The 23,428-nt window shown below is 41.5% G+C and overlaps 1 protein-coding gene across 2 annotated transcripts; it reads left to right on the top strand.

Moving 5' to 3' along the window:
• Positions 1-576: 576 nt before the first annotated feature.
• Positions 577-21,792, top strand: impdh2 (IMP (inosine 5'-monophosphate) dehydrogenase 2). 2 transcript variants are annotated; one of them, XM_012866781.3, is made up of 14 exons: positions 577-983; positions 2,262-2,310; positions 6,252-6,353; positions 6,455-6,529; positions 6,803-7,009; positions 8,642-8,729; positions 8,811-9,010; positions 15,191-15,281; positions 15,535-15,630; positions 18,128-18,271; positions 18,798-18,942; positions 20,737-20,880; positions 21,081-21,164; positions 21,363-21,738. In XM_012866781.3, exons 1-14 carry the CDS (start codon positions 886-888, stop codon positions 21,382-21,384), a joined length of 1,545 nt encoding a protein of 514 aa, XP_012722235.2. In that variant the 5' UTR covers positions 577-885; the 3' UTR covers positions 21,385-21,738. The 2 variants fall into 2 exon arrangements, with proteins under 2 accessions (XP_012722235.2, XP_012722234.2); XM_012866780.3 differs by having other exon boundaries at positions 8,642-9,010; positions 21,363-21,792.
• The last annotated feature ends 1,636 nt before the right edge of the window (positions 21,793-23,428 follow it).

The following is a 23,428-nucleotide window of genomic DNA, read 5'->3' on the forward strand; positions in this document are numbered from 1 at the left end:
TATGGCAGATCATCTAGCTAAGGTGTCTTTAAAACAAAGCAGACTTATGGAAATGACATATTGTAAATCTGAAATAAAATCAATTATAAAGAGCAAAATTAAATCTGAATGGCAACAAATGTGGGAGGAAGAAACTAAAGGTCGTCATCTGTTTCAAATACAAAAGAAAGTAGGGAATATGGAAATAATAGGAGAAAATCGAAAAGAACAAGTAGTAATGACAAGATTGATGCTCGGACATACTGGATTAAATTAAACTTTGCATCTGATAGGTAAACATCCAACAGGTAGTTGTGAGTGTGGTATGGACATGGAAACAGTAGAACATGTAATAACTAATTGTGACAAATATACAGCAAGTAGAGAGAAGCTAAAACAAGAAATTAAGAAATATGATATAGAGACATTAAAACTTAATAAGTTATTAATTAAACATAAAATAAATAGAGCAGTTATTACATTTTTGAAGGAAACAGGATTATACATACGAATTTAGATTATAAAGGGAGACATTCTGGTCCACACTCCACCACAGTAGATGGCGATAATGCATCTTAACATTAGATGTCACCTTCCAGTAAAATAGAAAAGGAGCGGGGCTGGCTACACGTGCGGACTGAACATGAGCTACATGCCCCCGCAGACCGGGAGGCCTGGGAAAGGACATTATCGTTTCACACAGTGTGCGGTTCTGCTGAGCTTGGACGCTTAAAGACCCCCCGGGATAGGAGCAGCTACCACGGCTGCTGGAAGGAATCTGGGCCGCTAGCTCAACGGAGGACGCGCAGAAAGTTCTGGATCTGGGTTGTGGGTCAGCGTGTGTGCTCCTTCCCTCAGTCCCCGTTAAGGTGGTCTCCTTTTTGACTCTGCTCGGAGGTCTGGACCATGGCGGACTACCTGATCAGCGGGCAGACCAGCTACGTCCCGGAGGACGGGCTAACGGGACAGCAGCTGTTCAACGGGGGAGACGGCCTAACATACAAGTAAACACTGCAGAACAGCTCATGCACCTATTACCAATCACAGATATTAAATTTGGGTTTAAAGTTGGTGCCGTAAAAAGTAGCATATCTGAGACGTGTTGGATATCACTTTGTACTTTTACTTTGTAAAAGTACAAAATGTTTTATACCAACTGCAGTAGCATCTAATGGTGGTTTATGCTGGTGAAGATTCTCAGTCATCCAGGTTGTGGTCATTCCAAAAAAAGTAAAAAAAAAAACAACTGGACTTGTTTTGCTTCCTATCCAGTAAGCTTTCTCAATTCAAAAAGTCTGGAGTAATGTGGAGTACCAAGCTTTATACTACTGCCCAACAAAGGCCTTATAATGGCTTATATAACATGCAAATTCAACCGAAACAGGTCCACCCCCTTAGTAATGGGAAGTCGTTAAAGTCATTAACTTAATGACTTTAACGACTTAATGATTAAGCCAGCAGATTGAACCAGCAGGCACATAAATGGCACCCCCCTTTTAGGCCTATATAAATATGTTAGAATCTTAACATGTAATGTTATCCTAAGAAAGTAATGAAATGTTATTTGGCTGCTTTAAAATCAGTCCAGGTTTAATCAGGTCAAGTTTGTTTACTGTGAATAATAGATGATTGAAGTAGTAGAAAAAACGAAATTTCGTTCTGTATGCACTCTGTGCTACAAAATGACAATAAAGAAAGTCTAAGTCTAAGTCTAGTCTAGAATACTCAAAATCAAGTCTGCAGTGTATGGAAAACTTTCTTCGCCCGTATTTGCCTACATTGTTTACACTGAGCACAACACACGGCACCTCCTCCCTGTTGATCGGGCAAGCAGTTAAGTAAAAACAAAACAAAAAAAAAACCACCCACCCCTGTAATGATGCCCTGGGTGCAGAGCCATGTTGGCCATGAGGAAGCTGCCAGTGATTGGTTACTGGCTGTCCCTCTTAAAGATCTGTTTTTAGCTGCTTCTCTGACTGGGCAGCACAGACTCCCTGATGCTGTGTAAGTCATTCACACTCTGCTGAAACATGAAACTCTGGAGGTGCTCAAGAAACCCTTGAATTCAAACTTGCTCCAGACAATTTCTTTGTTTTATCATTCACATACTTTTGAAAATGGAAAAATGGAAAGCTCTGTGGAGATATTTTCCACATAAAGGTGTGTAAATGTTTAGCTTATGAGTCAGCCCCGTCCAGTTTAAGAGGATGATGTTTTTTTTTTTTTATTAAAGCTGTGTTAGGAGGGATAAATGTTAACCAGCTAATCTTTCTTTTCCTCAGCGACTTCCTGATTTTACCTGGCTACATTGACTTTACGGCCGACCAAGTGGTGAGTGAAGACAGACAAATGTAACGTCTCTATTAAACTCTACCTGGAATTGTTTATATTGCACCAATTTCCTGTTGACCCTTGTTGGTTCATATCCAATGACTGACATTAGAATAATGAATAAAGGAGATCAAGAAAAAGACAGTGATGGGATTTAATAACATTTTATCAATCTTTAAAAGTAGGCCAGAAACCCCCCCCCCCCAAAATAAATAATTAAATAAATACAATTGTCCAAGCATGAGGCTTTAATGTTTGTAAAACAAGTTCCCCAAATTAGTTTTTCCGCAAATACTTTACACCACTTTAAACACAATAGGCCATTTAACTGTCTATCACACATTGCTGACTCAGACAAATGCTGCACAGACATGCTTAGCCCCGCAGGATTTTGTCGTGCTAATGCAGTTTTACAGGTTTATCCAAAAGGTTGGATAAGCTGGCACATGTCAGAGTGTCAGATGATAAAGAAGCGGTTGGCAGCCAATCAAAAACATGTGTTGGACAGCAAAACCAATCAAGACCGCATCTGCATTTGGTAGGAAAAATCATTTTACAACTTTACTGAAAGATTGTGTAAATAATTGTACATTTTGTGTAAAGCACAAACATTACATAATATATGAAGGATATTTTAATTAAACTATATGAATGAGTAAGTACTACTAACTATAAACACATTTCAGGATATATTGCAGTGCTGATGCGTCTTGTTTTTGAGATCTTCTTGATCCCTTAACATTTGTGGCACAGTTTGTGCATCAAAAGAGGACGTCATTGCCGTATGTGTTTCTCGGTTCAGTCGAGCGGTGCCTGAACCTCAACAGGTGGATCAGCATGCTGAAACCCCACATAATGCCCTTTAGGATCTGGAAACTCTTGGTGGATCCACAGCACCGCACACCGTGGATTAACATTCCTGGGTCGTGCTCCAAGAAGTCCACAGGATCACCGACTATGCTTCTGCAAAAGAGGAGCAGAGTTGTACCATCATGTGGATTAATACTACAGTCATTACATCCTCCCAATCAATCACAAAAGCAGACCAGCGAATGCTCCGCCCCCTTCAAAGAGTTCAGAGAGCATGCTTTCTTTTTTTCTTTTTTAAAAACTTGCAGTTTTGGTAAAAAGTTGGTGAACAAATGGTTGAGTTTGAATTTAGTTTTTGTTTATCTAAAAATAGGTCATTAAACAACAGCATAGCAACTCTTATGTTTCAAATTTTTTTCATGATTATTGATCAATATGATTTTTTTTTTCTTTTCTTTTTTTTTTTTTTTTCTTTATCATTCAACCCTATTATCCACAAAAGATGAAAGCATGGGACGGTGGTGAATCTTCCCAAGAGTGGCCTGCTGACCAAAATTTCTCTTAAAGGGGCCTAGTCACACAATTGACTGTAAAAAGAAACACGTCTTCAAATAAAACAATGTATGCCAAGTGTTCGTCCTAGTAGTGTTTACAGTATCCTTTTTGAAACTGAAAAAAACGTATTTACCGGGCGTGATAAGCAGACATCAACATTGTTGTGCCATCTACTGGCAGTACCATGGAGCTATCAGAAAGCAAGGTAGTGACAATTGACCCAGCTACAGTAAGAACCAGTTGACCGTCCTGCAATGCCTCGCTGTAAAGTGACAACACGACGGGGTCAAAGACCAACCCGATCTACAGGCTCAGGATTACTTAAAGGAGCAATAAGGGATATTTCACCACTAGGTGGTGCTTGAGCTCTGTAGACCAAAACGAGATGCGTGACAAGCCACAGCTCTCTAGCTCCGCTCTGGCAGCCACCCAGCTCCTCCTTTTCCTTCTCACCTGTCGCCTACTATGGGCATATTTATAAAGGATAAAAAAATAGCATCACATTTCGGAGGAATGTGTCTTGTGAAGAAGAAAGTAACTCATAACTTTCTAATGCTGTTGGCAAGAGAACATTTGACCTGCTGGGGGTACTCTCTGCCACGTTGCTCCAGCGCTGCACTGCTCTGATGGTGACAAGTTAGGCAGGGAGGGGCTAGACACTGAGTAGCAGCTGTTCATATGCACATACATGCAGCCGGCCCGGCTACGTAAACTCAATTCAATTCAATTTATTGAATCCAGTATAAGTAAACACTCCCTTCTTATTAAGGGAGTGTTTACTTATCCAGTCTCTTGTTTAATATATATTATTAAACAAGAGACTGGAGAACAAAACGGAGAGATGTGGTGTGATGGCATACCAACTTGTAAGTTGGCCCCTTTAAGAACGCATCCGTGATGCATTCAGGTCACAGAGGAAGCCAAAATGGCATCCAACGCAAAATGAAAGACACTGGCCAAAAACTGCAGGGTATAAGATAAGATAGACTTTATTGATCTCACAGTGGAGAAATTCACTTGTCATATCAGCTCAATAATCAAAAGGTGCCAAAAGGAGGAAAAAGTGCATAAGGTATATACAGTGTATCCACATATATACAGTTGATCAAAAAAAATACTAAAAATAAAGAAATGAAGCAGAGATTTAAGATGAATTGTGTACATTCAAGGTGACTTGTATACATATGGATTTGACGTAAGCAGCTGTTGACAAAAGGAACACAAAGGCCCCAATTAACCTTGTGGCATCTTTTAGGCGTGCAATCCCATTATGTTTTGTGCAATACTAATATACATATTTTCAGAAAATGTACAAACAAACATAAAAATTAGAAACGTCTGACAGGACCAGGCTCGGTGTGAAGGGTCATCTGCCATGACCCGCTGGGGGTTTGAGAAGACATTAGAAACAAAGAAAACACAGAAGCACTGACTCAAGAATACTTTTCATGTTAGAGAGGGTAATGACAGACTAGCTTTCATAGGTGTCTCTGTCTAGGAAAGAAACACAGCTAAGCAGATAAGCTCTGATGAAAGAGAGCACAGACAGTTCCAGTAAAAGCTCAGCCAATAGCAATGTGTTGTTGACAGCAGCAGCTCTGCTGATCTGCCCTCCAGGATGTTGTCCCAGCTACTAAACAACGCCAGGCCAGCTACCATGAACCGAACCCTCTTACCCACGCAGGGCTGGTGCCTATATCCACTGGTCAGTGGGCGAGAGACGGGTAAACTACCTTTCTGGTACAGCACTAAACCGGTTTTAATCCTACTGAAAGGACAGGGACTTATTAAATCAGTAGGTAACTTTACATCAGAGATGACAAAAATCACATGTGGGGTTCCCCAAGGGTCCATCCTTGGTCCCCTCCTAGTCAATATCTACATGCTCCCTCTAGCTAAGATCATAAAACATCAGCTACCATAACTATGCAGACGACACACAGCTCTACATCACCATGTCACCAGGTGACTATGAACCCATTCAAGCACTGAGCAAATGCTTAGAATAAATCAATGCATGGATGTGCCAAAATTTTCTTCCATTGAATAAAACAGAACTGAAGTAATCATTTTTGGACCAATGGAACGATAAAGAGTTGGCACAAAACTTCAGCTGCTTCAGGTAGTAACCACCGGTGAGCCTCGAAATCTGGGTGTAGTGATGGACTCAGACCTGAACCTCCAAAAGCATCTAAAGACATTTACAAGGTGGGCCTTCTATCACCTTAAGAACATTACCTGCATCCTCACTAAAAGTAGAGCACATCACCCCAGTTCTAAAGTCCTTACACTGGCTCCCTGTATCTCAGGGAATAGACTTTAAAATCCTTCTGTTAGTTTATAACTAACCAAAATATATTGCAGACTTGCTGCTGTCAGTGTATCAACCCTCCAGAACACTTGGGTCTTTTGGCTCAAGTCTATTCTGCATAACCAGAACCAAACAAGGAGAAGCGGCATTTAGTTTTTATGTTCCACTTGTCTGGAACAAAGTCCCAGAAGTCTATGAAAGTGTTGAAACTCTGAGTCCAGATTTAAAGGCTAAACTGAAGTCTTTTATTATGTTTCGTATTCAGGACTTGACATCAGCTCTCACCAAACGGATCACCATGAAGACCCCGTTAGTGTCCTCCCCCATGGACACGGTGACGGAGGCCAACATGGCTATTGCTATGGCGGTGAGTATCACAGAATCCCAGAGCCCTCTTTAGGTTGCTGTGATTTAAAAAAAATATATAACTAAATGTTTATTTATGTGCTTGTATTGTTTTTGTCTCAGTTGACAGGGGGCATCGGCTTCATCCACCACAACTGTACTCCAGAGTTTCAGGCTAATGAAGTTCGCAAAGTCAAGGTACTGATGGCAACAGCGTCTGCACTGTTCTCTCTTCTTTTTTTTTATCCCAGTCTTCAACATCTCACTGTCTGTTTTTGCATGTTTGTCCTACTTTCTGGGGGCAGTAATGTCTGTAGATCCTTTGGCCAATTTCTCTCTGCATCGTTCGTCTCCCAGCTGTAGAATGCAGTCAGTGATTGCTCTATATATTCCCTTTGTCACCCTTTTCTGCCCCCCCCAATTCCTCTGCATCCCAACCCCTGGTTGTCCACGCTTCCTCCATCCCTCCAGCGGTACGAGCAGGGCTTCATTACGGACCCTGTGGTGATGAGTCCCAATGAGCGGGTGTCGGACGTCTTCCAGGCCAAGGCGCGCCACGGCTTCTGTGGCATCCCCATCACAGACAACGGCAAAATGGGCGGCAAGCTAGTGGGCATCATCTCTTCCAGAGATATCGATTTCCTGAAGGAGGAGGACCACCACTTGCCACTAAGTGAGGTAAGCAAGCAATGTTTGAACAAAAAAAAGCATCCACCTAAATTAGGATTAAGGGAAATGACTATTTTAAACCTGACAGTTTCAGCAGGAAGCAGCTTGACCCTCAATCAATTAGCATTGTCAGTTTCAACCAAGAACCTAAAGCTTTTATTGGGCTCAGTGGCTAATATGGGCCCTTTTAAGCTGTTTAACCATTCAACTGTCATGTTACAGTACCTGGCTAAATTATTCATGTCTTTTGTCCCACTACAAAAATTATGTGATCACCAACAATAACTAGTGCTCATTTAATAAGTGGAGCAAAAGGATCTATTGTTTTCTAATGTCTTTCCAATTAAAACCAAAAAGTTTGGCTTTCATTTGTAGGGCGACCCCTTTACTGTGATAACTCTAAATAAAGGACATATCTAGTGCAATCTGTTGTCACCTAAATAATAAACAGTCTAGTGTGTTTAATTTTACATCACTACACATCCAGCTGTCCTGTTTCTGGACCCAGAGGTTTGTTGAACACGAGTGAACGAACGGCGCCACAAAGACCCGGGAACCCAGCAGACGGGTTGAGGAGAAAGTTTAGAGCAGCATTAGGTTTTAAAACATGTCGAACTTTCAACATCTCACAGAGCTCCGTTCAGTCATTCCTCACAAAATGGAAAAAGCGTGGAGCGACAGCAAACCTGCCAACGCTTGGCAGCGTAGTCTCATGATGTGGGAATGCGCTTCTTCAGCAGGAACTTGGAAGCTCAATGAGTTGACGGAGATAAACACAGAGCAACCCTGGAGGGAAAGTTGTTAGAGGCTTAAAAAAAAAAACTTTGGGGTGGGGCAAAGGTCCACCAGCCACACCTGGATGGGTTAGATCGATTCCTACCTGTTTGTTAGAGTGGCCTAGTCAAAGTGCATAGCTAAAGCCAACAGACGAACTGTGGAGATATTCATAAATTGATGCTCACTGACACTTTTTAATCTGACAAGATTTGTGAATTTTGTTAGGAAGAATGGGGAAAATGTCAGTCATTAGAGGTGCAAAGGCAGAGACTTATCTCAGAGAAATGTTTAAAACGGGGAGCTGAATGCAAATGATGGCCACCTTTCTCAGATTTGTCTTCGTCGTCAAAAATGTTAATGAAAGCCCTGGATTTTGGATGTATTTTATGTACCAGAAGGACATTGTTTGTGAATGTGGGTTGTAGCATTAAAGCTGAAAAAGGCTGACTGCCCAAGATGCAGCCCACCAGCTTGTGTTGTTTCAGATTCCCAGACTCCTTCATTTAAACCTCTGAGACAGAATGGATCATAATAACCTGTAGTTCATCCTGTTGGAAAACAAGTCACATGTGACCCAAATATCCACAGGAAGCTCGAGTCGGTTAACAACATGCGTGTGACCTTGATGGATTTTTACACGGCAGAAGACTTGGGACTAACGTCTACGCTGGGACGTAAAACATCATTGTAAAACCGGAGAAAAGTTTCTGTCTCTGTTACTGACCACTGTGACCTGATTGAGTAATAATCTGCATAGAAATATAGAAACTGTGTTCCCCGGTTTAAGAATAGGGCATTTGTTTGTTTGCCGCAGCAAACTGAACCCAGAATACTGGAGATAAGCTGACTCTGCCTCCATGACAGGTGATGACCAAGCGAGAGGATCTAGTGGTGGCCCCCGCTGGAGTGACACTGAAAGAAGCAAATGAAATCCTCCAGAGGAGCAAGAAAGGTGACCAATGTGCCGCTTGTTTGCATTTAGTCTCAGTAAAATCAAACAGAGTTTGCAGGGTTGTTTTTTTTCCTCCTGCAGGTAAACTTCCCATAGTGAATGAGGAGGGTTCCCTGGTGGCCATTATTGCACGGACAGACCTGAAGAAGAACCGGGACTTCCCTCTGGCCTCCAAGGACTCACGGAAACAGCTGCTGTGTGGCGCCGCCATCGGGACTCACAACGACGACAAGTACAGGCTGGACCTGCTGGTTCAGAGTGGGGTGGATGTGGTGGTGCTGGTGAGTTCCTTTACTTCCACGGCACATTGGCAGGGAGCCTGGACACTGTTTACAGAATTTACTGAAACAAGACGAGTTCTATTCCTAGTCCCAATTCTGGAAGACTATGGAGTACAGCGGTGGGAAAAGGTGTTTGCCCCCTTCCGGATTTCTTATGTTTTTGCCACACCTAGTGTTTCTAAAAAATATTCAAAGACAACACAAGTAAACAAAAAAATGCAGTTTTTAAAATAAAGGTTTTTCTTTTCTTTCTTTCTTTTTAAATTTTTTGATGTTCTGAAACACTAGGAGTGACAGACAAACAAATATATATATATATATATATATATATATATATATATATATATATATATATATATATATATATATATATAAGAAATAAGGGGGCCAGCACTTTTTCACCTCACTGTTAGAGTTAAATATTGTCCTTCCTTCCTTCCTTATGTCCTACATTCCTTACATTTGTCCGTCCTTAATCCTTTGTTCTTTTTTCATTTTGTCATCATCCTCCCTTTGTTCATCATTTTCCTACCTGTCCTACCTTTCTTCCTTCCTCTTTCATCCTTCCTACCTTCTTTCTTTCTTCCTTTCCTGTGTCCTTGTCATGCATTGATGTTTTCTTCTCTCCATCAATCCTCTTTTTCATTCCTTTCCCTTCATCCCACCTTCCTATCTTCTTCCTTCCTTTTTAGGCCCGAGCAGCGAAGCGCTGCGAAGGCCTATTGTTTCTGTGTTGTTTCTTCTTATTATTATTATTATTTTTATTCTGCCCCCCTAAAGAGGGGCCTTTTTGGGGGCTTTATCATATTCAAAAACTCACCAAACTTTGCAGATGCATGGTGACTGTTTAAATATTTTGTATTTTAAGGTCGTCACAAAAATCTAAAGAAAAATGCCTCAACGGCGCCACCTAGAAATTTTCAAAGGACCCTTTGCTATTCACTTACTTCATCGTAGATTAATGAAATTTTGTACAGTTGTAGATCTAAGCAAGACGCTCAGAATTTACAATAAACGTCATAGTGCAAATATCACAGGAAGTCGGCCATTTTAGATTGAAGGTCGTAATTTTACCTCATTTTTGACGTTTACAGCATTGGTATTTGATCGAACTCGTCCTAGGGATTTCGAGCGAGCGGCTTGAAACTCGGTCAGTCTGATCATAAGGCATGGCCAATTAAAAGTTATCAAAACGGTGAGTTTTTGAGCATGTTGAAGGGGCGTTAGCAGGGGTCAAAGTTCACCTACTCGCCACAAAACAGAAAACTGTTATATCTCCTACACAGAAACACACAGAGGCACCAAACTTTCTGTAATTGATCATCATCGGGTCTTTTACAATATCCAATGGTCAAATGATGACATCACTTAGGCCACGCCCCCTGACAACAGGAAAAACTGTTATATCTCCTATACAGAAACACACAGAGGCACCAAACTTTCTGTGATTGATCATCATTCATCATCGGGTCTTTTACAATATCCAATGGTCAAATGATGACATCACTTAGGCCACGCCCCCTGACAACAGGAAAAACTGTTATATCTCCTATACAGAAACACACAGAGGCACCAAACTTTCTGTGATTGATCATCATCGGGTCTTCTACAATATCCAATGGTCAAATGATGACATCACTTAGGCCACGCCCCCTGACAATAGGAAAAACTGTTATATCTCCTACACAGAAACACACAGAGGCACCAAACTTTCTGTGATTGATCATCATCGGGTCTTCTACAATATCCAATAGTCAAATGATGACATCACTTAGGCCACGCCCCCTGACAACAGGAAAAACTGCTATATCTCCTACACAGAAACACACAGAGGCACCAAACTTTCTGTGATTGATCATCATCGGGTCTTCTACAATATCCAATGGTCAAATGATGACATCACTTAGGCCACGCCCCCTGACAATAGGAAAAACTGTTATATCTCCTACACAGAAACACACAGAGGCACCAAACTTTCTGTGATTGATCATCATCGGGTCTTCTACAATATCCAATAGTCAAATGATGACATCACTTAGGCCACGCCCCCTGACAACAGGAAAAACTGTTTTATCTCCTACACAGAAACACACAGAGGCACCAAACTTTCTGTGATTGATCATCATCGGGTCTTCTACAATATCCAATAGTCAAATGATGACATCACTTAGGCCACGCCCCCTGACAACAGGAAAAACTGTTATATCTCCTACACAGAAACACACAGAGGCACCAAACTTTCTGTGATTGATCATCATCGGGTCTTCTACAATATCCAATGGACAAATGATGACATCACTTAGGCCACGCCCCCTGACAACAGGAAAAACTGCTATATCTCCTACACAGAAACACACAGAGGCACCAAACTTTCTGTGATTGATCATCATCGGGTCTTCTACAATATCCAATGGTCAAATGATGACATCACTTAGGCCACGCCCCCTGACAACAGGAAGTGTCATGTTTTATTGTTAGCAGTCGCTATGTTACCCCTCTGAGCTAATCAACATGAAACTGTGTCCACAGACATGTTGCTGTGTTGTGGATTCCAGGCCCAACTGGATTCCATGTGGCAGTGCGGCATGGTGGCGTGGCGAAGTCACCTGAAACGCCGCTGCCATATGTCCAGACTTCCATAGGGTATTGACAAATTTATTAAAAAGTAACTTAAAATTACCTTAAAAGGACAACATTTTTAAAAGTCAAAAGGCTTATTTGATGCTTTGAGAACATCTCTTTTGTTCGGCTACAAAATCAACTGGATTCGATGGAGCAGGGCGGCGTAGTGGCGTGGTAAAGTCACCTGAAACGCCGCTGCCATATGTCCAGACTTCCATAGGATATTGATACATTTAATAAAAAGTAACTTAAAATTACCTTAAAAGGACAACATTTTTAAAAGTCAAAAGGCTTATTTAATGCTTTGAGAACATCTCTTCTATTCGGCTACAAAACCAACCAAAACAGGATGATCTTTTAAGCTATAAGACCATTTTTAAGATGTCAATACATAGATTTTAAGCTGGTGGGTCGCCACTGCCTCCGGTGGCCAAATGCATCGCTGCATCAACTGATCTGCACCAGTTTAATGTCGTCATGGCAAAATTATTTTTTCTCTTCATGTGTGGCCCTAATACTCCATCGTAAGAACACCGCTGTCGTTACCGCGGGTCCTGGGGAAAAAAAAAAACGCTGCTCCTGGGGGGAATTTTTGATTATGCTCACGCATAGATGTGTAAAACTTCACATTGCAATTCAGACAGGCGCAGACTGAACCGTGCAGTTCATTTTAAAGAGGCAGTTTTGGCGCATATTCCGATAGAAACGGGCTGCGGGGAGCCTAAGTGTGTTGTCGTGGGCGTGTTTACCCGCTGCAGGTAACCGCTGTGAAACAATCAGAAAGATTTCCCTGATTAATAACATCTTTATGGCGCTCATCTTTATTGTTACTATGTGCTGCTTTACCAGTTCTCTCTCTCTCGCTCGCTCGCTCGTCATCGGACAAAAATCAAACTGCTTCGTGTTTGTATTTGAAATTGTGCGTCAGACTCAGATTTAGAAGTGTTGTTACGACGTTTGAGCTGTAACTGCAACCGTTTTATATATATATATATATATATATATATATATATATATATATATATATATATATATATATATATCTGGTAACTTTACTGAATTTGCAGCTTAAGAAGATTGGGTTTGACAAACAACACCAACTGTCCCCTCAATCCAGTGCACACAATACAACAACAGACCTCATCACGCTCTACAGTACATCAAGAAAACTAAATCAACTAAAACAAGTTCACGAGTGCACATGAAATGAAGTTAATCCATATTTGTGTGTCAGGGTGTCTAAGCATTCTCCAGAATTTGACATCTCAGCAGAGCCTGTAATAATTATAGAAAGTAACATTATAGTTGTTCTGCCTTTTGTTAAGACAGCAAGGAATTCATGTCGTGAATACATTACATAAATAAGATAATAATTCTTAGTCAGAGGAAATCCAAGGCAAAAACAGTTAGAAAAGTTTTGGGTTCATATTTAATCAGAGTGAGACATCACAACTTTGTTAGATCTCTATGTGAATTACGTGAGATAGTGAGTGCTCTCACCTTAAAAAAAGATCTTTGACGTATTTTGCTCCGGTTAAAAGCTGCTTTTCAGCGATGAAGCTAGGGAAACTGCTAATGTTGAAGTTGAATTTGTTCTACACACTTCTGCCTTGGAAAAATATTCATCTTTTTACAAAAAGAATGTTTAAAGCCAGATTTGGGAACAAAGGTTATTCAGAGAATGCAAGAAAAGGAAGCTTTTGTGGGGAACTTTTGTCCTAGCTGTCTAGCTGCATATGGCCCCAGGACAGCACAATAGTTTTCTTGAAGTTTAATTTTGGAGAAGTAGAAACAAGTATTAATTTCAAAAGGTAGGTAAAAAAGGAAAAAAGTTTTTACAAAATCTTAAAATGTTGGATAGTCGTTATTTCCATCTTGCTGTGAAAATTGGTGAAATATTATCATTTTTAATGCTTAGATATAAAATCGCAAGGCCATTACTAAAATTGCCTTTTGTTGAAAATGTTTTTTGGCATGCCATACTTTATATTTATAGGTAGCCTAGATGTGCATAATAAAAGAGTGGAACTAAAACCTGGTCTAAAATTATTATGGAGCTTTAACTTGCTAAGAGTAATACTGTTAGATGATTATATCTTTAAAATGAGATAACTGTCTCAAAGAATGTGACATTTGGTCTGAAGAGATGATGCAATTCAATGTTATTTATATAGCGACAATTCATGAAATATGTCATCTCAAGGCACTTTACAACGTCAAAATCAATCAGATTATACAGATTGGGTCAGATTATACACATTGGTCAAAAAATTCCTATATAAGGGAACCAGTTCATTGCATCAAAGTCTTGACAAGTAGCATTCTCTCTTGAAGAAGCGTAGAGCCACAGGGAGAGTCGTCTGCATTGTACATGGCTTTGCAGCAATCCCTCATACTGAGCAAGCATGAAGCGACAGCAGGAAAAAAAAACTCCCCATTAACGGGAAGGAAAAACCTCCAGCAGAACCGGGCTCAGTATGAACTGTCATCTGCCTCGACAGACTGGGGGTAACAGAAGACAGAGCAGAGACACAACAAGACAGACAAAAAAGCACAGAAGTTCTACATTAGATGGTAGTAGCGGGTGATCTGTCTTCCCTGGATGAAGCCACAGCTAACAGAACGCCAGACCAGGTGTGCCTACTATAAAGAAAAAAGAAAAATCAAAAAGTTAAAAGCTGAAATTACAACAGTCATTCAAAATTGAAGAACAATAGACCCTGATGTCCTGCAGTAGCCTAAACCTATAGCAGCATAACTATAGAGGTAGCTCAGGGTAACATGAGCCACTCTAACTATAAGCTTTTTAAAAAAGGAAAGTCCCAAGGGCCAGCTTCTAGTGGAGAAGTTCAAGTATCTTGGGGTCTTGTTCACGAATGAGGGGAAGATGGAGCGGGAGATCGACATGCGGATTGGTGCGGCGTCTGCTGTGAAGCGGGCGCTATACCGGTCCGTTGTGGTGAATCTGCACCAGATTTTTTGTGAGTCGTGGGGGAGCGCTGCCGAACACGTTCGTGTAAATCGCCCAGTGGACGGGCGGGCAAAATGCGTGACAGCATCTGCGGTGGCGGGCGGCCGGCGGTGCGCAAATCCCAGCGGTGGCCAAGGCCGGAGCGGCGCTTTGCTGCGAGGGCCGCTCATCACCGCTTGCGGTTTTAATTTTTCTTGTGTCCTACCTCCCTCCCTTCTTCCCCATGCCACACAATCCGTTATTTTTTAGATTCCTGCCATTTGTCCTTTATTAACTTTTATTGTGTCCTTCCTCCTCTCTTTTGTTCCTCCTTTGTTTCTGGTGTCATACTTCAACTTCTTTGTTGTGTCCATCCTTCTGTCTCCTACCTCAATTCCCTCTTACCTTTTCTTCCTTTCTTATGTCCTACCTCCCTTCCTTTCCTGGCTTTTGTCCTTTCATCGTTTTCTTGTTTCAAACATACTCCTATCTACTTACCTACCTTCCTTCCTGGTGTCCTCCCATTGATTCTCTCCTTCCACTTATACATGCATTTATACAAGTATCTGTGATTAATTAATAGTGATGACGTGTTTCTCTGTCAACAGGACTCGTCTCAGGGCAACTCCATCTTCCAGATCAACATGATCAAATATATTAAAGAAAAGTACCCCAGCTTACAAGTTATTGGAGGCAACGGTAACCACACACAGCCTATATTTCAATGTATACATTGAAATATATATAACTGCAACTTAGACTGGAAAACAAACTTCATTTATCTCTGCTTCCCAAGTAAAAGTTCTGAAATAGTGCCGTGGAGGCTATTTTCTCTCTGAAAGCAGATGACTGTGGAAGAGGAGGCATTTCAGCCGTTTTTTTGTTTTTTAGCTTTGAAAGGAAAGAGATGGCGGGTTCTAACAGGTCCTGTGTCTCCCCCTGTCTGTGGCAGTGGTGACAGCAGCCCAGGCCAAGAACCTGATCGACGCAGGCGTGGATGCACTGAGGGTGGGGATGGGCAGCGGCTCCATCTGCATCACACAGGAAGGTGAGTAACCGAGGGCCAAACCCAGGAAACACAGGACGCTGCGCTCTGCTCGCATGTTGCTCTCTGATCCTGATGCTCAGGCTTAGTTAGAGGGGAAAGGAGAGCGTTGATGGCAAAATTATACTTTACAGTACTTTACATCCAACATGGATCTTTTCAGCTTGTGTTGAGTTGTGATCCCAGTGGTTGTGGGTCATAGCGATGATGGATGGAAGAAAACAAGAGATCGGTTTTTATTTTCCATAATGCGTTGCTCTTATCCAATGGGAGCACTGCAGTAGCTGCTGTCATTGTAAATAAAGTACAACCTCTGTTACTAAGGGTTTACTGCAAAAGAAAAAAGAAAGTGCTCTTTACTAAATTGCAAAATCATTTAAATCTGGATTATAGGTGGGGAGTGCTTTCTTTCTCACCACAGCTGTACATTTTCTGGTCAGGTGTTTGTATCATTGTTAGTTGTGTAGTTAGTGTTGTTCCATTTTTCATCTTTAGTTGTCTTTCTTGGACACAACTTGAATTTCTTTTCCCTTTTTTATTTTTTTTTTATTTGATCGTCATGTTCTTGTCTTCCTGCCTCATTATACTTTCCGCCTCTGTCTCTCCCGGCACCTCCCACTCCCGCTGTGTTTCCCTGTGCTTGTGTGCGTATTCATGTCCACGTCCAGCTCCCCTCAGTGCCCCACCAGCTATAAAACTCCACAGCCCCAAAACCCCAACCACTATTACGGGATACTCCAGTAAGTTTCCCTTGCTGGCTTGTGCCGAGTCCTGATTGGCTCCACTATTATGTGCCCCTCCCACTTCACAGCCTTGCTGCACTGATTGGGTAACGTCTAGAGATGCACTGAGAAATTGGTCAGTGACCGAAATCGGCCGAAATTCAGCCTCTACCAGCCTCGATTGATGAATTGTTTGAGAGTTTGCTGAATTTCATTTTTAAAAAATGCCTGCAACTTTGGAGATGTTTTTTATTTTTTTTATTGTGAAGCAAACAACAAATAGGAAAAAGTAGAATTGTTCAGTCTATATAATGGTCCATCCGTCTTGCAGTCAGTACCTCGTAGAGCCACCTTTTGCTGCATTTCCAGCTGCCAGTGTCTCACATCTTGACTCTGGGTTTTTTGCCCATTCCTTAAGGCTAAACTGCTCCTTCTTCTTCCTGTTAGATGGTTTTCGTTTGTGATCAGAGATCTTCAAAACTTAAAAATGTGCCTTCCCATCTTTAACACCTACTTTTGCAAGACGCTGTATGCTATATTATTATATATATTTTTTAGTCATTGTTTTTATTCCACTATAAACACTTTAAACGTTCCGTTTATCCTGAAAGTCGATTTTTTTTTACATCAAGAGAAATCTCAATTGGCTTTGCAGTTCAAAGCGTACAAAAATTAATGTGTGAAAAGCGGCCACAAAATCTGTGACTGGTGCATCTCTGGTAACAGCTTTGCATCTGTTGATGGTTGTAGGTTTTAATGGCTGAGGTTTTGGGGTTTGCTCCTGTGTCCATATTAATCCATTAACCACCCAGACTGACTTCTGGTATCTGGTTTTTGCGTTGCGTGGTATGCAGGAGATACCAAGAGGTGAAAGAATGAGTACAGCCGCTTTAATGTGTGCACTGACACCACGGTTCTCTCCCCGTTTCTGACACATTGTCCAGAATGTTCTCCCAGGTTTTGAAGATCTCCGCCGTGGCTCGTAGCCTGACGGGGTACATTTTATTTATTTTTCTAATCAGGAAGAAAAATGTGAGTTCCCTAAATACGTCAGCGTCATAGTTTGATGACTAACAACGTGAGTCTTTCAGCGATGTATATACGAAAGCGAGGGAAGCAGTTTCACCACTAACTACGATACACTGAGCCGTTGGTCGCTAAATTATAAAACCTTTTTTTGTTTAGCTGATTCCTGTTGAATCCACTGGAGTTTAATTAGGACCTCTCAGTAAAGGACTACTGTGCCACCCTGACATTATACATAAGTCAGGTTGTAATGTGAATAGCTTCTGTTGTTTAGTCGTCGTTCCTGTTTCTTTGTACTGATCGATCAGTGGCTATTTCCACTCCTCCTGACATCTATTGGCTTTGCTGCATTGAGAGGTTTGGAAACGGGGTTGATGTTTTTGTGCTGATGCGGCGAGTTTAACTTCCTCATTCTCTCATCTGAAACATGAAGGAGCCCATTAGCAGCTTGTTTTCATTCACCGTACGCATTCTTTTTGCTTCCATCACTTCCTGGAGTTTTAAATTAAGCATGCGTTGAGAACTCAACTTTCACTTTATTTTGAAATCTAAACATCTGACATGAATTGTTTGTCGTTTTCCTTTACTCGAACCGTAAAGCCAGTAAAGATCCTAGACTTTGAACAGGTCATGTGAATGGTACGGCTCTGCACTCAGTCATGTGACCAGAGGTAAACCGGTCATCCTCCTCAGCTGTCCATGTTGACTCCTGGTGCGTTTTTTTTTTTTGTTTTTTTTGTCTCTATTCACAGTGCTGGCGTGCGGCAGGCCCCAGGCCACGGCTGTCTATAAAGTTTCTGAGTACGCCAGACGTTTTGGTGTACCCGTCATAGCCGACGGTGGCATCCAGACTGTCGGGCACGTCGCCAAGGCCTTGGCTCTGGGAGCATCGACGGGTGAGGATGATGGGATGGGGCCGATCCGCTTCGGGTATTCGATACCGACATTTTTTACGGATCAGAAAATGCCGATCCAATCCGCCGAAATTTCCGGTTCATAAGTTGCATCTGTGCTTTAATGTTTTCTACTGGAGAGTGTCTCCAAAAATGATTTAAGAGATAACGTTTGCAGTTTTCAGATGATTTTTCATAAGGAAATTGCACTCGTGATGCCATTATATTTTTGTCAGTAAAATCGACATTAGATGTGAGGATCAATGGCAGCGTCGGTCTAACCATCTGTCCAGATATATTATTGTTGAAATAATTCAGCTCCATACGTTTTGCCGCTTTGGTTTCCATTTGTGTGAATGTCTCCAGTAACCCGGTGCAGTTCAAAGGAAAACAACCTCTTGAGTTTTACATTGTGTTTTAAAGGCTTGCTGTAGATGGTATGTTTTGAAACAGATTGTCATCAGAAAGTGCTCAGTCTCAAGTTAAATGCAGGAATAAAGGTTTGATCTGTTTTGTTGTCGGTGTGCAGTGATGATGGGTTCTCTGCTGGCCGCCACCAGTGAAGCTCCTGGTGAATATTTCTTCTCTGACGGGATCCGGCTGAAGAAATACCGTGGCATGGGCTCTCTGGACGCCATGGACAAAAACCTCGGCTCTCAGAACAGATACTTCAGGTAAACAGACCAGATCTATTGCCCCCCCCCTGCTCTGCTTACTCTATATCATGCAAAAGAAAAAATGTTTCCAGCTTTTAAATCCTCTTCCTCATTTCATTTTCAGTGGTATCTAGACGTCAGTGTCTTGTGGCAAAGACTGATGAGCCTGCTAGAAAGACATATGGCAGACTTTATAGGAAATGCCCTTTTTTTAATGCGATGTGGTCAGGAGCAGCGACCTATCACAACAACAGGATGTTTGTATCAAATTTTTCACAGGAACTTTACTTTGTAAAAACTGAAGTGTGCAGCAAGGAGTTCTGCAAAGATTTGCAACTTCACTTTAGTAGAGTTATGGTTGAAGAAAGCACATCCTCTTTCAATTGAAGGGCATATCAGGACAGAACTGCTCTAGTTTTTTCCCCAAGTTTAATCTCAAATTCGCAAAATCAAAAATTAAAAAGCTGCGTGAAAAGATTCCCTCCACGTTTGCTGCTTCTTTAAGTAAGATGCGTCATCGAGATATAGAACCGCCTGTATAGGAGCAGGAGGTCAAGTGTTTGCTACGATAAGCTTACAGAGGCAACCGGTGCTGCCCATTAGGCTGGGAAGGGTTAGAAGGGGGTTCCCAAACAGCCGGACGTCTATTATACAGCCGCAGTTCACAGCAGATATCTTCTATAACCCACAAGTATCGAACCACAAGTCCATCTAATCATAAAACAGATTAGAGACGTGGACCAACAGGAAGCATTTAGGTTCCACGACATTAAAGTGTTATTCTCATAGAAAATGCAAAAAGACTAAACTATCTCTTGTTAGGACAAGTTTCCACAGGAGAGCAACTATTGGAGATTCCTTAGAGCAGACTGTCCTACCCCTCCTCACTACCTCCTTTTCTAGCTCTGCTCAGTGCAGCGCTTTGATTAAAGGGAACGTGTTCCTGCATCCTCATACTGGCAGAAAGTTTTCTATTTCACACGGGATCAAATCTATGTCTAATGAAACGTCCTTGTAGCCTGGTTTATGCTGGTAAAACTGAAAGAATGAATAGAATATTTGTAATAAATATTTGTTACCAGACATTTGTTTTCCTACAAAGGGAAGCATTTTGGAATGACTGCTTACAGTCGAGCGTAAGGGACTGAACGAAGAATTGGTATTAAACTGGTTTCTGATCTGTTTATTTTTGTTGTATTGAATATTATTGAGTGTCACTGATTGGACTGACTGCCTCTGATTGGCTTAGATGTTTTCTGATCTCTATACAGTTACATTGATGGTCTTGGATCCGTAGCAAGCTGCCGAAAACACGTCCACCGTTGCCCGTATCAAATCTCAGGCGTGCTGGTCTTCCAGATTTTATTAAAGTCCAAACTTCAACCCGGTTTTAAATGTTAATGCCGGACCTTAAGAATGCTGCGCACAAAGAAATGAAAGCAAAAGTCACACTGACGCGAGAGACTGAAGGTCAGACAGAAAACGACCGCTTCATGTTATTGTGGTTAGCTGTGGTTTACAATCCACTGGATCGAATATATTCTTTTGTAATGAACCATTATATGGTGACGTGCTACTGTGCACCGGATCAGTTTTTGATTACGCAAAGCTGACAAAGAGGGTGTCCTTTCTTGTCAGGATGTGTAGGATAGTGTAGTGACAGTTCAGACAAACCCACCTCCCACCCTGACGGCTGGCGTCGGCACTAGAACAAAGCACATTTGAAATATTAATGAATGCAACCTGGTCTTCACCCTACCAAACTCCTCCCCCACCAACCAACACCTTGCTTTTCCATCCCTTCTACAACAGCGAGAGCGACAAGATTAAAGTTGCTCAAGGCGTCTCTGGAGCTGTGCAGGACAAAGGCTCCATCCACAAGTTCGTGCCCTACCTGCTGGCTGGCGTTCAGCACTCCTGTCAAGACATCGGTGCCAAAAGCCTAACCCAGCTCAGGTAAGGCCGCACCGTCACCCTTCAGTGTTTAAGGGCCAGCAGGATTGTAGGTGTCCACCCTTCAAAAGTGCCTAATAAAGTGAAATCATAAGGTAGAGATGAGCTGAGAGTGTTAGAGGCTCAGCGTTCGCGGCATTTTGGCTGAACCGTTTCCATCCCGTCAACATCTGGCGGCGTAACGGCTTGCTTTTGTCCTTTAGAGCCCTGATGTACTCCGGAGATCTGAAATTTGAAAAGAGAACATCATCAGCTCAGATAGAGGGCGGAGTCCACAGTCTGCACAGGTACTAAAACGCTCACAAGCTGGTACTTTCCACTCCGCTTTGAACATGTAAAAAAAACTTGGTTTCATATTCCATTGTCCTAATAAACTGGTTAGTTTCATGTCTTCACCACAATCACACCAGCCTCCAGACTTCCTCTGTCGCGGAGGCTTAACATGTCGTGTGATCTCTCCTTCTGGCTCTTGGTCTTTCCCACAGTTACGAAAAACGTCTCTTTTGAGAAAAGGTGGAGAATCGGCCCAGTGGGTGACACTACGACTCCTCCCAGGACCTGCTGGGGCTCCCGTTCTCCACGCAGCCGACCTCTGATTCAGATCAGACTACATCAGATCTCTTCCAGAGATCCATCCGTCTTCCTTCCACTGTCATCGATGCATTGTTGTTGTTTTTTTTAGGGGTGTGTGTGTGTGTGTGTTTGTGATGGAAAAGGTTGAGGAATGATTTATCAATCAGTGCATGTATGATTGAGTTGAATGGGGATGGGAAGTTCAGTCCTGTTGTACTAAAATGTCTTCATGTTTGTTCATTTTAAAGCAGAAAAACTGATTAAAGACTTCCGTGTTTTTACACATTAGCCTGTTTTGATGAGTTTAAAACATGTCTTGAACCTGTAAAAGATCAAAATTAAGAATGTCCTTTCTTTTATTCCATCACCTTACACTAAATAGTATAATTTATCTACCAACCAGTCTGCATATAATTCAATGACTAAATGCGCTCAAGAAGCTAAGTTTTTCTAAGAATATGCTTCACCTACCGATGCAGATTTAAAGCATGTTAGGGTTGCTGGGATCTCGTTACCTGGAAGAAGACTCATCCGAACAGGACTTGCTGCAGCTTGTACCGAGAAACAGTCTGCAAGGGATAAAAGGTTTCAGCTTAGGTCAGGCGGTGAACCGTTGGCCTTCACTTTTTTGTTTCAAGCTTAAAACAAAATCAGATCTGAAGTCGTCAAGATACAATATGCAAAGATAGGGGGGAAAAAACAAATATTTACCATCCGTTCAAGTTTAAGAACAAAACTCCATCATCTGTGCTAAATGGCCTGGTTGAGATAAATCATCTGGGAAGTGAATGAGCAATGGAGAGCAAACACTGAGAAACAAAAAAGCTCATTTCCTCCCAGGGACATCAGCAACCCTTTCATGGGGACTAATTTCTCTGTCACAAAGTAACAGTGGGAGCTTTAGCTGACATCCAGTTTCAGAGCAAGCAACAATGATTAGTAAACCTGTTATTTATCCAAGGTTTCTTTAGACCCGATTCTTAAATGTTGCTCACTTCTTGAGATTTGTATTCCCAGAAATAACAGTAAAAGGTACCAATCTCTTTCTGACGTAATATAGTTACAGGAAGTAGGCATAACTATGCTAATGCATTGCGATGACTCGGATCACTGAGAATTTGCACAGGCATATGCTAATGAGTCCTTTCCTTTCATTCTCGCTATTTTGATTATTAAAATCTCCCATTTTTGATTAGTGTTCAATATCCTGCTACTATATGTTATAATGAAGAGAAAATGAAAGTAATTCTGTCTTTTTGAAAAGGCCCCAATATCCTTAAACATAAGTTGTGTTTATGCAATTGTGAAATGTTAGATTTAACAAAATGAGAAATCTGGAGAAAGCCAAAAAAGTGCTCTCTATGAATATTAAAATGTGACAGCTGTTGTTGAAAACTCATCAACCTGTGGTTTTAACACAAGTCACCGATCGGCCACAACTTATATCAGACTGTGAGATATTCCTGAAGCAAAGCCTCGGTTTCTCAGGAGTCAAAGATGAGATACGGTCTTTACACAGCTTCCTACGCATGTCCCACCATACTCAGATGCTGTTGGAAATAAATGAGTTTCTGTCTGTAATTTTATCACAGACAACTAAACTCCAAAGCCAGGCAGGTGAAACAGACCAGGGGTAGGTGTGGGAGAAAGAATGAAGATAATCACATAACCACTCCTATAAAAGTGGGAAGTTGTGAAATTTCAATTCTTAAAAAAAAAAAAAAGAATTCTTAATCTGGGTTTCTTACCATGCCCAGTTCATTTAGAAAAATGTCTACATCATGGCTCTCTGGGTTATCTATAAAGGTAACATTTACAGGAGATATAAGAGGCGAGGGAGGATGTTCATTTTAATTAGGCCTAAACATCCCTTAAGAGATAAAGGCAGATTGTGCCACCTCTCCAGATGCTTTTTATATATACATTTTATTAAAACTGAAGAAAAGTTCAGTTTCCATAAGTCTTAAAGATTTTGTAG

Source organism: Fundulus heteroclitus, chromosome 1 (genome assembly GCF_011125445.2).
Source record: "Fundulus heteroclitus isolate FHET01 chromosome 1, MU-UCD_Fhet_4.1, whole genome shotgun sequence".
NCBI lineage: Eukaryota > Metazoa > Chordata > Actinopteri > Cyprinodontiformes > Fundulidae > Fundulus > Fundulus heteroclitus.